Below are 13,561 nucleotides of genomic sequence, written 5' to 3' on the forward strand. Positions count from 1 at the left end.
TATAACCATAGATTCAAGCTTTTATATGTCTATGGCAGCTAAGACGATGAAAGAAAGTGTCTGGTTCTTAGTGTATAGGGGGGGGGGGGGTTATTCAATTAACCCGTGGTAAATTACCACAACTAAAGGATTCCCAGGAGGCTATTTAATTACTCCGACAGCCTTCACTTATTAGGGATTATGCTTCGCAAAGCATAATCCCCAATGACCAGCGCTCAGAGCTGCAATAACACATGAGTCCAGAAACTTTTCAAGGATCCCATGTGTTATGTATTTCTGATTTAGTTGAAGTCTGCAATATGTATTGCTCTACGAAACAAGCAGATATTGCAGATGAGGCAATAGGAACCATATACTGTAATTGCTCTGTTTAGCTGTATCTTTAAGATCAAGTAACCATATAAATAATATTACTAAAAAACAAACAAAAAACAAAAAAAACAATTGTTAGAGACAGATCAACTGTTTCATGAATTATATAATGAAATAAAAAACAAATGCAGTATAAAAGGGTATTCAATAAGACATGATATAAAATATTTAAGGTACATTTTTACTCCTATCAAATGGATTTCCAGAAAGATAAACAGATGTACATTCCCATCGTGGGCCAAATAGACAATGACAATGTTGAATTTGGCAGTGCATGGTCGTAAATGACCCTGTTTTTCAATGACAGCCACTCCATGTACGTCAAATGTAAATCTGCTCATACTTAAGAACACATTTAGTTGAATACCTTTTAATTGAAGTGTAATATTGGTCAATGAATTCCTTGGCAAGGGGTAGAAGCTGTCCTTTAGGGCGTACATCTTCTGGCTTACGGACATACTGTGGAGGAGTCATGACAGATCCCATGCACAGCTGCTGTGTACAAGGCGTTGGCTAAAAACAAATAACATTAAATGTGACAAAATTATATTGCAGCCTTTTTTATAATCATGTGTGTTATCATTATTGTGTGACACCTGGGGCCAAATGTAATATGGTGTGAGAATCAGAAAGTGAGAGATTTTGGAAGAATTTTCTCTTTTTTTTTTTAAAGCCGCACTCATTTACACGGCAAAACCAGATTGATTTTGCCATGTAATTGATTGCCGCTTTAAAAAAAGAAGAGAAATTCGGTACTTGTGTACTTTCACGGCTCCCATCGCATGCCATATGTAGTGGCATACGATGGCATGCAGTTTTTGCAGTTTTTTATTCATTTTTAAAAATCGCATGCAATCGCATCGCATGCGATTTTTATCAGAAATGCATCCAAATGCATTGAAATTAGTATCAAATATGTTCAATTGCCCCCAAATGTCATTTTTCAGGCTGTACCACCCACACTATCAATGTGAACCCGAAGCGTGGCGAGCGCAGCTTGCCCGCGAGGGGCGGCGGTACGCGTCCTACGACCTTTTCATACCCCCACTATCCACGTCGGCATGGAGTTGAGAATAGAAAGTGTGGCGAGCCCAAAGCGTGGCAAGCGCAGCAAGCCCGCGAGGGGACGCGGACACCTGTGAAGCCCGCGAGGGGACGCGTATACCTGTGAAGGTATCCATGTCCCCTCGCGGGGCTCGCTGCGCTCGCCGCGCATCGGGCTCGGTGGCTCGCTGCGCTCGCCACACTTTCTATTCTCAACTCCACGCCGACGTGGATAGTGGGGGTATCAAAAGGTCATAGGACGCGTACCGCCGCCCCTCGCGGGCTCGCTGCGCACGCCACGCTTCGGGTTTGCGTTGATAGTGGGGGTGGTACAGCCTGAAAAATTACATTTGGGGGCCATTGAACATGTTTGATACTAATTTCAATGCATTTGGATGCATTTCTGTTAAAAATCGCATGCAATCGCATGCGATCGCATGCGATCGCATGCGCTCACATGCGATGCGATTTTTTCCATGCGATGGACATCGTGGGAGCCGTGATTGTACACAAGTACCGAAAATTCTTCCAAAATCTCTCACTTTCTGATTCTCACACCATATTACATTTGGCCCCTATTATGTACATTTCCTAATTCATATATAAATATTTATGCCCTTGTTACCATTTCCTATAGTTGAGTTGCAAATTCTAGTCTATGCAGTAAGGTATTTTTATGCTGTTTTGTGAAAACATAAATGCTCATGGGTTCTATTTAGCATTTCAATTTTGAAGTAAAATAATGCTGAAATCAGAGTTTCTACATTAAGTAATCCCGCAATATATAATGCAAATGATCTTCTCCATTAACACCCTGGTCATTCAATACCTTTTGGACAGTTCACTAGTTCACTAGCTCGCTTTGAATTAAAATAATGGTTATTTCTGTTATGAGTGTAGTAGTTTTATTTACATTTTGACTGATTTTGAATTTATTTGGTACCAATTAATCGCAAATAATTATTCAAAGACATACAATATAGATAAATATGGCATACGCCTAGATATAAAATTACAATGACATTTATACAGTGGGACACTCTACCACCCCTTTGGGGAAGAAGACATTTTTTTTTACCTCTGTATAAATGCAAATGAGTGCATCCAGGAGCAATGTTATTCAGCTTGCATCTAGTTAGAAATTCCAGTTAAGGAAACTCCTTTTTAAGGATTTTTAGTTTCCTCTCAATATTATTTTCAGAGATGGTCTGGACTCTGCAGATCTGTATGAACTACATTGTCCTGATGACTCATGAGTCCTTGCAAGTAGTTCAGTAGTTCACTGATTCATACAAAGCATTGATTAGTTCACCGACTCATGAGTCCTTGCAAGTAGTTCAGTACTAGTTCAGTAGTTCACTGATTCATGCAGTTCACATATAAGTTCACCGACTCGGGTGCCGGACGGGGTCCCGACAGTCGGGATCCCGACAGTCATTAACCCGACGTCGGGATCCCGACTGTTAAAACACCGACGGCCGGGTTCCCGACGGCCGGCGGCTATTTTCCCTCGTGGGGGTCGTGGACCCCCATAGAGGGAGAATAGAATAGGTGGCGAGCGTAGTGAGCCCGCAAGGGGCTTTGTTGCGCTGGCCACGCTGTCTGAGGCCAGGCAGTTGGGATCCCGACGTCGGGATAATGACTGTCGGGATCCCAACTGTCGGTGAGTCATACCACACCCCACTGACTCATACAGCCTAATTCATTGTATAAAAACAAAACAGAACATATCATAAAAATAGGCCTCCAAGAAGAACTACTGTTCACCTTTCAGTGAGCAACGGCACACTCGTTCAAAAGAACTGTTCAAAAGAACATTGTCTCCGGCAGTTCCGCTCCATAATGTAATATACCCACACAGACTGTGCTGGGGTGGCATGTTCATAGCAAGCAGTCTTTTAATGTACAAAAAAAGCGTGGTTAGATATACTGACAATAGGCCTGATTCATGTTTGTAAGCAAGGCAAAAAAAAGCAAGCAATTGGGCAAAATCATGTTGCATTGCAGGTGGGGCAGATGTAGCTGGTGCAGAGAGATTTATATTTGGGTGGGGTGTGTTCAAATTGAAATCTAAATTGCAGTTTCAAAATAAAGTGCAAAAGCAGCCAGCATGTACACTGCACAGACAAATAATAATGTATTTACTTGTCCTTGCATGGCAACATGGCCTGTTCCAGATACAAAGTTACTTGCTGTTTTTACTTTACTTCTAAACAAGAATCAGGTTTTTGTGTGCAGCTTACCATGGAAGCCTTGATGTGCAGGGTGTCATGCAGGATGCTGTTTGAGTCCCAATTCCTCACTTTTAGATAACGAGGACACTTGGAAGGACTTTCATTCACCTGGCTCTTTGCAGGAGACTGTCTCCCGGAGGCTGAAACCTGGAATAGAGGGACAGATGCCAGCACCACAGGGGAAGGAGAGAAAAGATCAGGATGAGCTATAGAGAAGTTGTAGATTGTATATATCTGGTTTACACAACAATGAAACAGGTACATGAAGCCAAAGTATAGAAATGAATCATTTTTGACAAACATGCCAAGATCATTTCATAGTTAAATTCTATATCCTGTTTATTATTGACAGATTTGACGTGATGATAGCATTAAATATGTCTGAATATAAACCTTTCATGAATCAGTCAGCTCACAAGTGAACTACAGTGCAGTCAGGGGCGGATCCAGGATAAAATGACAGGGGGGGCACCATGATAAAAAAGGGTTTGGGTGGGGGAGGGGCTGTGTTAGTGGTGCCAGTGTACATGCTAAGAGAGCGGCAGGAGAGGGTGGGAATGGAATTAAAAATAGGCCCTGGCATTTAAAGTACGCAGGCCCACCATGGCGACAAAAGTGAAGGATGTAGTTGTGCGCACGCAGAAGGCGCGCTCCGGAAAAGGGTGTGTGTCCACTCAACAGGGGGCGTGTCAACACCATATACAACTTCTACAAATTATGCAACAAAATACTAGACCCCATTATACTTGCCCCTTACACATGATGCCAAATGGAATGAGCCAAAATTGACATAATGCCACATGGATTGAGCCAAAATTCAAATAATGCCACATAGATTGTGTCAAAATTCACATAATGCCACACGGATTGAGCCAAATGCATAAAATGCCATAAGGATTGAGCCAAAATTCACATAATGCCACATGGATTAAGCCAAAATTCACATAATGCCACACAGATTGAGCCAAAATTCCCATAATGCCACATGGATTGAGCCAAAATTCACATAATGCCACACGGATTGAGCCAAAATTCACATAATGCCACATGGATTGAGCCAGAATTCACATAATGCCACACAGATTAAGCCAAAATTCACAATACACTTCATAAACAGGGACATTGTCCACCAAAGGCTCGCATTAAACATTTACACCATAATGTCCATTACACGTTAAGTTACACGCCATTATGTCCATTATGTGTTATGCCAAACACCATAATGCCTATTAAAAATTATACTACATAAGTGCTGCTTCTCTACATGCTCACTGCCAAGGGTTCCATGCTCATTGCCAGAGGTTCCATGCTCGTTGCCATGTGGGATTACATGCTCATTGCCAAGGGGGAATAAATGCTCGTGGTAAATGGGGGACAGCCGCCGCCAGGCAGAAGTGATAGCCACTGACAGTGGCAGAGCCTGGCTGTATTCAGAGCACTGCAGGTCCCGGCTATTTGAAATAATACCCATTTCACACCAGAAAATGCATTCCCAGGTTGGCCCCTTTTACACCAGCCTAGTCCCTGCATTTTCTGGTGTGAGGGGGGAGAGAAAACCACCACTCCCCCCTTTAACCAGTTATCTCATTTAACCGGCTATATCTTCGGAACCAACTGATCCATTTACATGAGACAAGTATTATATTGAAGAACTTTTGAGTGGGCTTTGAATCATTTTGGTCCAGTGAAACTGGAACGTTTGGTTCCAGAGTAATCTGCCCTCAAAGAACATGAACAGCCATGAAATTACATTTCAAAAATAAAAAAAACGGTTTACACGCAATATCCCTGGAACCGATTGACCGATTTGGACCACCCTGGTATCATATAGAAGGCCCAGCGATTTGGAATTGAATGAAATTAACCACAAGCTTCTGTGATGCCAGGGCGGGAACTGGCAGCCATCGGAACCGGGTGGGGGTCGGAATTGACGGGTCCCATATTATCCTATCGGGAAAAAACGTTACAGGTTTGCCAGGCGATATCTCTGGTTCCCGGGGGGCTAGAGACACGAGGCTGGGCTCGTTGGAAAGCCCTGGTCCTCAGCTACAAAATAAATGACAGGGGGGGGCACGTGCCCGGGTGCCCCCCCCTGAATCCGCCACTGAGTGCAGTGTATCTTTATGTTAACATATTTTTTATGGGGTAACTATACCTTAAAAAATGTTAAGCAATTACACACAAAAAATGACCCCACAGACCTTTCCTGTTATTTTCTGCAGGTGAGACCATCAAGCTTTGTACTTTACTGCCAACAACTGATTATTCCTGTAAAGTTTACAAATATGTCCCTAAATTATTATAATAATCAATTTTCATCAAATTCCAATAACACATATACACGCTGATGTTTGTAACCTGGAGCTCTTTTGAAATACCACTACACAAGACATAAAGGAGCTGATGCAGATAGAGGTTCACCAGTTTGTGTAGCCTATCTCGTTCTTCTTCATGTGATGTGACTGCAAATCTTCATGCATCTGCCGCTTAGAACTCCATATGAATAAAAAAGCAGACCAGGAAAGGGAAGGGGCACTGTAACCAGGCTAAGTATAGGTAAACGTTCACCCAAATGCTGCTTATATAGACCATCAGTCACATGTATGGGATCAGTATGAAATCCCGGCGGTCGGAATCTCATGAGGAGTACACATCTCAGGATGCACTGCATGCATGACCTCTGTGTGCACTGTTTAGTGTTATTTACACTAGTTGCCTAAAAAAATAAAAACAATTGCTAATAATAATATAGAAAACTTATATAGAGGAATATATAGATACGGAGGCAGTTATACATAGAGATCATAGATTAGGGATTTCTGGATATTTATCAAGAATATAGGGGAAATTTAATAAGATAGGAGTTCTATTTCACATGGGATGTTGCTATGGACAACCAATCAGAATCTACTTCTTATTTATTTATCTTAGTATATTTCCCCCTACCAAACAATGTTGGCTCTAGTTGATAAGTAGATAAGTTGGTGACCCAGATAACTCTGGACAAATGGTCCAATTCATACATACTTGCTAGACTGCATGTTTTTGCAGCCTAGCAAGCTTCCCCCACCGAAGGCATCCCTGTGCAGGGATGAGAACACATGTGTACCCCTGCACATCTGTTTGCATGTGGCCGCACAGAGGAGCAATCATCCGATGGTGCCTTACAATTGAAGGACTTCTCCTATTGTGCCCCCAGCGCTTGCAGCCGCCGCATGACCCAGGATTCACTTAGCAGCTGCTTGTATCGATGCAAATTTGGGGCAGGCACCGACGTCATGCGCTCGCCCTGAGCAGGCAGCTGTATGCCCAGCATTTTTATGGTCGCGCCCACCATTTTTCTGGGCACACCCGTGAAACGTTGGGAGCCCACCCCTAAACGCACCCTGCCTGTCAGTCACCCGGCATACGGCCAGCAGAGGTTATCACTCACAGGGTCCGTATGCAAGGGGACCCCGCGCACAGCGTATCATGCACTTGCACGGTCTATCGATGTTCTGAGGGACCCATTGTCAGCTGCACATAAACACTTGTGAGTGTTGTCTGTAGCTTTGTTAAAGTCACTTTGGTTGCAGATTTGGGATTCTCTTTCTCTCTCTCTCTCTCTCTCTCTCTCTCTATATATATATATATATAAATATATATATACAGAAACATTCACGTTTAGTCCCTTCCAGTATATTGTATGAACTGTTAACTCTCAAAGCTTTAGGGCCTCATTGTAAATTGTATTTATCAAGAAAGCTGGAATACAGGACTTCAGGTGCTGGCATATTGGAAGGCTTATGTCTACTGACCTTGTTGGTCTCTACCATATAATAAGACGCATTTTGTTGATTGAGATATATATATATATATAGTATCTTATATATGAAGCTGGTAAGAGAAGGTGCAGGGAAGATGCAGGAACCGCTGTCAGGTGAAGATTGGTCTGTGCTTAGTATGAAAGCATATTACGCTTCAGGACATTTATTGGTGTCCTTTTATGAAATGTGTGTATTAAGAAAGAATGGACCCCAGCGGCTCTGAGGAATCCAATTGTTGTAAGCAAGAAAAGGCGTTGGGTATAAGAACTGTAATATGTGTCATTTTATACCACAGTACTCAATCGCCAAGCACTAACTTTTCTATGGATGTAAGCAGGACCCTTGTGAAATGCTGTGCCAACAAGCAACGCACCATTTTTTCACATGCGCAAAATGGGCCTGATTCCGGTTTGATTGGTCCCCAGCGTATTAGCTCCGGGGACCGATGTTTTGGCTCTGCACATGCGTATATGCTAATATTGGTACACGGACGGGCCATTGCCTGTCGGGGGCGGGTGGCTGACGTAACAGGATGTCAGCTGCCTGCTTTGTTCTCTGAGCCACACGCTGCAAATATAGGTCAAGACTGACTTATATTTGCAAAGTGGGTAAAAATCATTCGATGATCGGTGACCATCGGATGATCTTTGCCCCTGTACACTCCAGTGCGAATGGATGTTTATTTGCATTGCGGTGGGGATGTTCTCATTGGAAGCAGGGGGCAGGCATTCCCTCACCTGGTGGTGGCATTACAGGGTACGCTTAGCAGCAAATTTACGCTGCTTAGCGGGTCAAGGTGAATCAGGCCCAATATCTGTTCACAGCTGCTCTGATATGCATAGTAGTGGGATAGAGGGGTCCTCCAACTTTTCTCCCCCTACTACCACGGGACAACGTGGCCCCTGCATGGGACAGCAGGACAGTGCCTAAAGAGAGGACCGGTTTCACCAAAATTAGAACGTTTGAGAGGTAGTTTGCACCTCAGAATCATCATTTACATACCTGCTGATTCAATTCTAGCTAGCATTTTCTAATCTAGTTGCATAAGGAAGTGTTTGTTACCCAGGGCCACTGAGAGGTGGTGGTGGAGCAGGTACTCCCATTCTCCCAACCTGCACATGCACTTTTGAATTCGGGCAGGGAGAACGCTGCTGCTTCTGCAGCCTCTATGCGTAGCCAGCACTTGCTTTTGTGTGCTGGGCTGGGGAGAGAGGCAGCTGTGGCAGCAGTCAGTGCTCTCTTGATGTGCCTGGGGGGGGGGGGGAGATTTATCCCCCTGGATCTGCCCTCTTGTCGGCCTTCCCTGTGCCACTGGCTCCCCCGATTTCCATCTAATAGTAAGGAGGGGACCTGGCCACACCTCCCCTAATTGCCATGGCCCAGCAGAACTGTCAGCAGCCCTGTTTGTCATAAGCTGGGTACACATATATACAATTGTCGGGCCGTTCTTTCGTTCTTGGTCGGACAGCCGTTCAATTGTATATGTGTGTACGCTGTCCCGTAAGAGCGATAAACGGCAAAAAACTGTCTTGACCGTCCATACTCGGTCGGTCGAAGGTTCAATGCTGTTTAATTTTCATCCGACAGGACGGCCCCTTAGTCCTTGTCGTACTGGCAGTGCTTCTGCAGCCATGACTGATTTTCACACAGACAACCTCACTGCAGCATCAACACTCTTCCTTTTTAGAAGATTTAGTAAATCTAAGAAAGCATATTTAGAAAAGCTCTTTCACAGTTCTAGTTGCCATATTTTATATATCTGCCTGTTAAAATCAAAATCTAATTATTTAAAAGAAAGAGGCTCAGTGGTTCACATATAATAAACACAGGAGACTCCCGGAATCCTGGGACATCTCACGGACTCCCGGGAGAGGACCCTTTTCTCCCGCAGCCGCAACGTGATCTTCCGCAAGGCGTACTGCGCATGTGCTAGATCATCTCGCCGGCACGGTGTTGCTGCCGACAGGACTGCAGGGCAAGAAGAACTTCATGTATTTAATGGGGACAGGGATAAGAAGTACTTCTCTCACCCGCCGTCACACACATGGAATTCGCTCCCTGCATCTCTCCCTGTGAGACGGGAGCCAGGTGCAAGGCACACTGCCACAGATACAGTATGCGGAGGAACATCACTCACTCAGCTAGCAGCACACACTCATTCACTAGTGCCTGGCTGGCTGCTCCATCCTGAGCAGGGGAGGAGGAGAAGAGGTGTCTCCCAGCCACCCTGCTACCACTGGCTGCTGCACCCTTGTCCCTAGTCTGGGACATTGGACAGCGCTGATGACATATAACATGCATCCAAGCTTCTGATCAGTAAATTTTGTGCTGCACACACACCAAAATGAGCCCCTGGCAATGCATATCCCACCCCCTTGTGATGCATGGCCTGCCCCTTGTGACTCACAACCCGCCCCCTGATGACTCCCAGCCCATCCCCTGGTGATGCAAGGACCGCCCCCTGGCAATGCAAGGACCGCCCCCTGGCGATGCAAGGCCCTGCCCATGCGTTTTACTTTTCTCACTGAAATGAATTTTCAAAGGTAGGCAACCCTGAATAAACATCTGCATTTTGTATCATAAAAACACTGTATTCTTGTCACTGATTTACCATTTAAATAAGAGAAATTACCGTGATACATTTTTGGACAAACTTGTAATACCCTCTACTGTATATCATTTTTTATTGAATGAATAAGTGTCGGTCACAAATACAGTTTTCATAATTTGTCCCTGAAAGTTTGTCTGTGGTATTATTGGGGTTATTAAGATCTGGTCAGTTCTATGCTAATTTGCAGAGACCTGCGATCAGGTAATCACCTCCAAGCCAAGTAAAATCCCACTCTATGCGTAGCCCATGATTTACTCGGCAGCACCAATAGAAACAGGCTGTGCAGTGTCGGAGCTGACGTCATATTACTTCCTCACAAATGCCTGAGCACGCCTGCGTTCTCCCTGACACTCCCAGCAAACATACGGATAATACCACCCACAAATGACGGATTTTTGTAAATCAAAGCATATGGCCAGGATTTTGTGGCAGGACTGCGTGCATGCGCGCTACGATCCGTACGGTGTATGGATAATCGCTCCCTTGCGAATTTTGCAGCCGTGCAATTAGGTCTAAATAACGGCCTATATGTCTCAAATGTTTTCAAAATGCCATTTCGCATGTCCTCGTGTTGACATCATTGTCATATGTCTTCAGAAAGTGCAATTCAGGATACGTGATATAATATTTACATGCTGGCAAGCGGGTGCTTCATTCACACAATAGTAAATGTCCTCATGGGGACTGTAAACCTACATCACTAAATAGATGATGTACACAGTATAATGGAACTGACATAACGGAGATTAAGGACTCAGAGTCTTCTTGTGGGGTGATGGGTATTTCAGTGTGGATCAGCACCAAGCTGGAAGGGAAATCCTGTGTTTATGTCAGAAATATAAGTTAAAAGCAGATTAACATACACCAGGGGAGCAGGGCAGACGTTCAGTAAAAAGGATTAACATGACCCTGAAGCTTAGTGAGAAAGATTGTAGCCCAATGTGGCAGGGGATTCCCATAATCTTCATGCACTGTGACATTAAAGGGAATCCCAATCAGCTCCGTGAAACATTTACCATTCACTTTTGATGTCCATGTAATTCAGGTTCCTTTTGTTACAATTCTAAAAGAAAACTTTTCAGTATGAATCTCCTTACCTAGGAAAGGGTACTGCACACTCTTCTGTGTGCTGGCTTTCCCTGAGAAATGCATCTCAGGAAGGCAACATTACAAATGGAATTAAAAGCCTAGTCTGAACTGAGCTTCTCTGGGTGTAGTTTATACTTTGCAGATAAAACATATGGGAAAAAGCTTGATGTCTGTGACATGATAAGCACAGGAATATGGCTCTTTTTACACCAAAATGTAGGAGCAGACATTAACATAAAGCAACTCTGGCACAGTAAATCAGCTCATGTTGGTGTACAGGTGTGTCCGCATACATCTAGCCATAATACCATACCTGGCACACGTGAGCTGCGCCAAGCTTTATTAAAACTCTTCTCCTCTCCTCCAAACTTTCAAGCGTTCCCTGAAAAATCACCTCTTCAGGCAAGCCTATCATATTCCTAAACCCCCACATAACCTCCAGTAGCAGTCATGTCTAAATGCATCCTATCGGAACTGTCTTGTAATCTGGTGGGACTGCCATGCTATGGAATCCTATCCTTATGTATCCCTCCTATTATTCTTATTATGTAATAAGAATTCTTATTATTCTTATAGATTGCAAGCTTGCGAGCAGGGCCCTCCTACCACTATGTTGGTTTGTTATAACCCAGTCTGTTTTATCACTGTTTCCTATTGCACAACGGAATTTGCTGCTCTATATAATGAACTGTAATAAATAAATAAATAATAAATAAATAAAGCTTTGTTCTGTGGTGACTTTTCTTTATATGTGTGTCTTATTGCAGGCACAGTAAAACACGCTCAATCTGTACCAGGGACACTACACAGGAATTTGTTTTTAATATTTACAAACGACAGCAGAACTTGACGTGACCAAAAACCAGAAGCCACTTCATTGCAGCATTTTGAATGCACATTAAGGGGCGCATTTATCAACATAGTGTGATGCCGGCGCAGTGGCATCTCCGGACATCGCATTGCGGTGTTGAAGTACAGATGTATGATTAGAAGGGCGCAGGGACAGGGCTCTGAAAGGAGCCCGTCCCTGCAAAGCCCTGACCCGGAAGCCGGGGGGTCTGCGCATGCGCGGTTATGCGCTGACCCCCGCTGACCCCTGTGACCGCACTGCCCCGCTCGGCAGTGCGGTCCCGCAGCCATAGGCTACAATGGGCTATCGCCATCCCAGAATGGCGATAGCCCAGGGATGCGAAACCAGGCTGCCCGATGTTAATACCTATGGGGGGAGGCGGCCGGCGGCGGTGCAGGGGGGATCGCAGCAGGGATCGGAGATTCCTGCTGCGGTCCCCTTTGATACATTTAGGAGATACTTAATATTTGCGGCTAAACCCCGAAAACTAGTGTTTTCGGGGATTTAGCCGCAAATATGGTTTGATAAATGGGCCCCTAAGACTTACACTGCTCTGGTAAACTATTGCCTTGCATACCTCCCAACATGACCCGGCAGCGGGGAGCCGTCAGATGACGGCGGCGGGTTCCGACAGAACAGGGCGCGTGAGTGTCCCCTTCTGTCGGATAGCACACAAAGGCGGTTGGCGATTCTATCGCCAGGAGCAGCTGCATTGAGAGCTGCTCCATCTGTATTGGGCTTAATTCAGATCCTGTTGAATCTGAGGCTCATGTCACCAAGTACAGATGTTCAGTACTTTTCACGTGTGCCGGATCCATCTGCAGCACAGGTCCCATGTTGGTGGATGCACTACGGCTGCAGACATCAGTAGACTGATATGCAGCTGTTTGGGTGTGGGAATGGAGCGTTTCCCTGAATGGAGGCATGTTGCCACTGTTTTAAGGGAGTGCTGAGGCCATGTTGGATATCTCCTGGTCTTATTGTAGGAACTGTGGCGGCAGGCTTGCGTGACTCCCTGGTTCATGCAGCCTGGTAGTGGTGTTGCATGTGTAACTACTGCACACTACCTCATCTCTCCCCACAGTACCTGCAGACTACCTCATCTCTCACTACAGCACTTGCACACTACCTTATCTCTCCCCACAGTGCCTATACACTGCCCCATCCCTCAGAACAATACCTGCACACTACATCATCTCTCCCCAGAGCATCTGCACACAACCTCATCTCTTTCCACAGCACCTGCACACTACCTCATCTCTACGATATTACTTGCACATTATCTCATGCTTTCCCACACCAACTGCACACTACTGTACCTCATCTCTCCACACAGTACCTGCACACTATCTCATCTCTCCCCACAGCACCTGCACACTACTGTACCTCATCTCTCCACACAGCATCTGCATACTACCTTATCTCTCCCCACAGCATCTGCACACTACCTCATCTCTTTCCACAGCACCTGCACACTACCTCATCTCTCCGATAGTACTTGCACATTATCTCATGCTTTCCCACACCAACTGCACACTACTGTACCTCATCTCTC

At 44.9% G+C, this 13,561-nt stretch overlaps 1 protein-coding gene across 8 annotated transcripts in view; it reads right to left on the reverse strand.

Annotated features, from left to right (window-relative positions):
* Positions 1-13,561, reverse strand: part of NOS1 (nitric oxide synthase 1) — a 290,226-nt gene that overhangs the window by 63,560 nt on the left and 213,105 nt on the right. For all 8 annotated transcript variants that reach the window (XM_083151464.1, XM_083151463.1, XM_083151458.1 and 5 more), the window contains exons 4-5: positions 3,660-3,797; positions 740-885 (exon numbers count right to left, since the gene is read on the reverse strand). In XM_083151464.1, the coding sequence (XP_083007590.1) occupies positions 740-885; positions 3,660-3,797 (284 nt within the window). The remainder of the gene's footprint in view (positions 1-739; positions 886-3,659; positions 3,798-13,561) is intronic.

Source organism: Crinia signifera, chromosome 1 (genome assembly GCF_055691185.1).
Source record: "Crinia signifera chromosome 1, ASM5569118v1, whole genome shotgun sequence".
Lineage (NCBI taxonomy): Eukaryota > Metazoa > Chordata > Amphibia > Anura > Myobatrachidae > Crinia > Crinia signifera.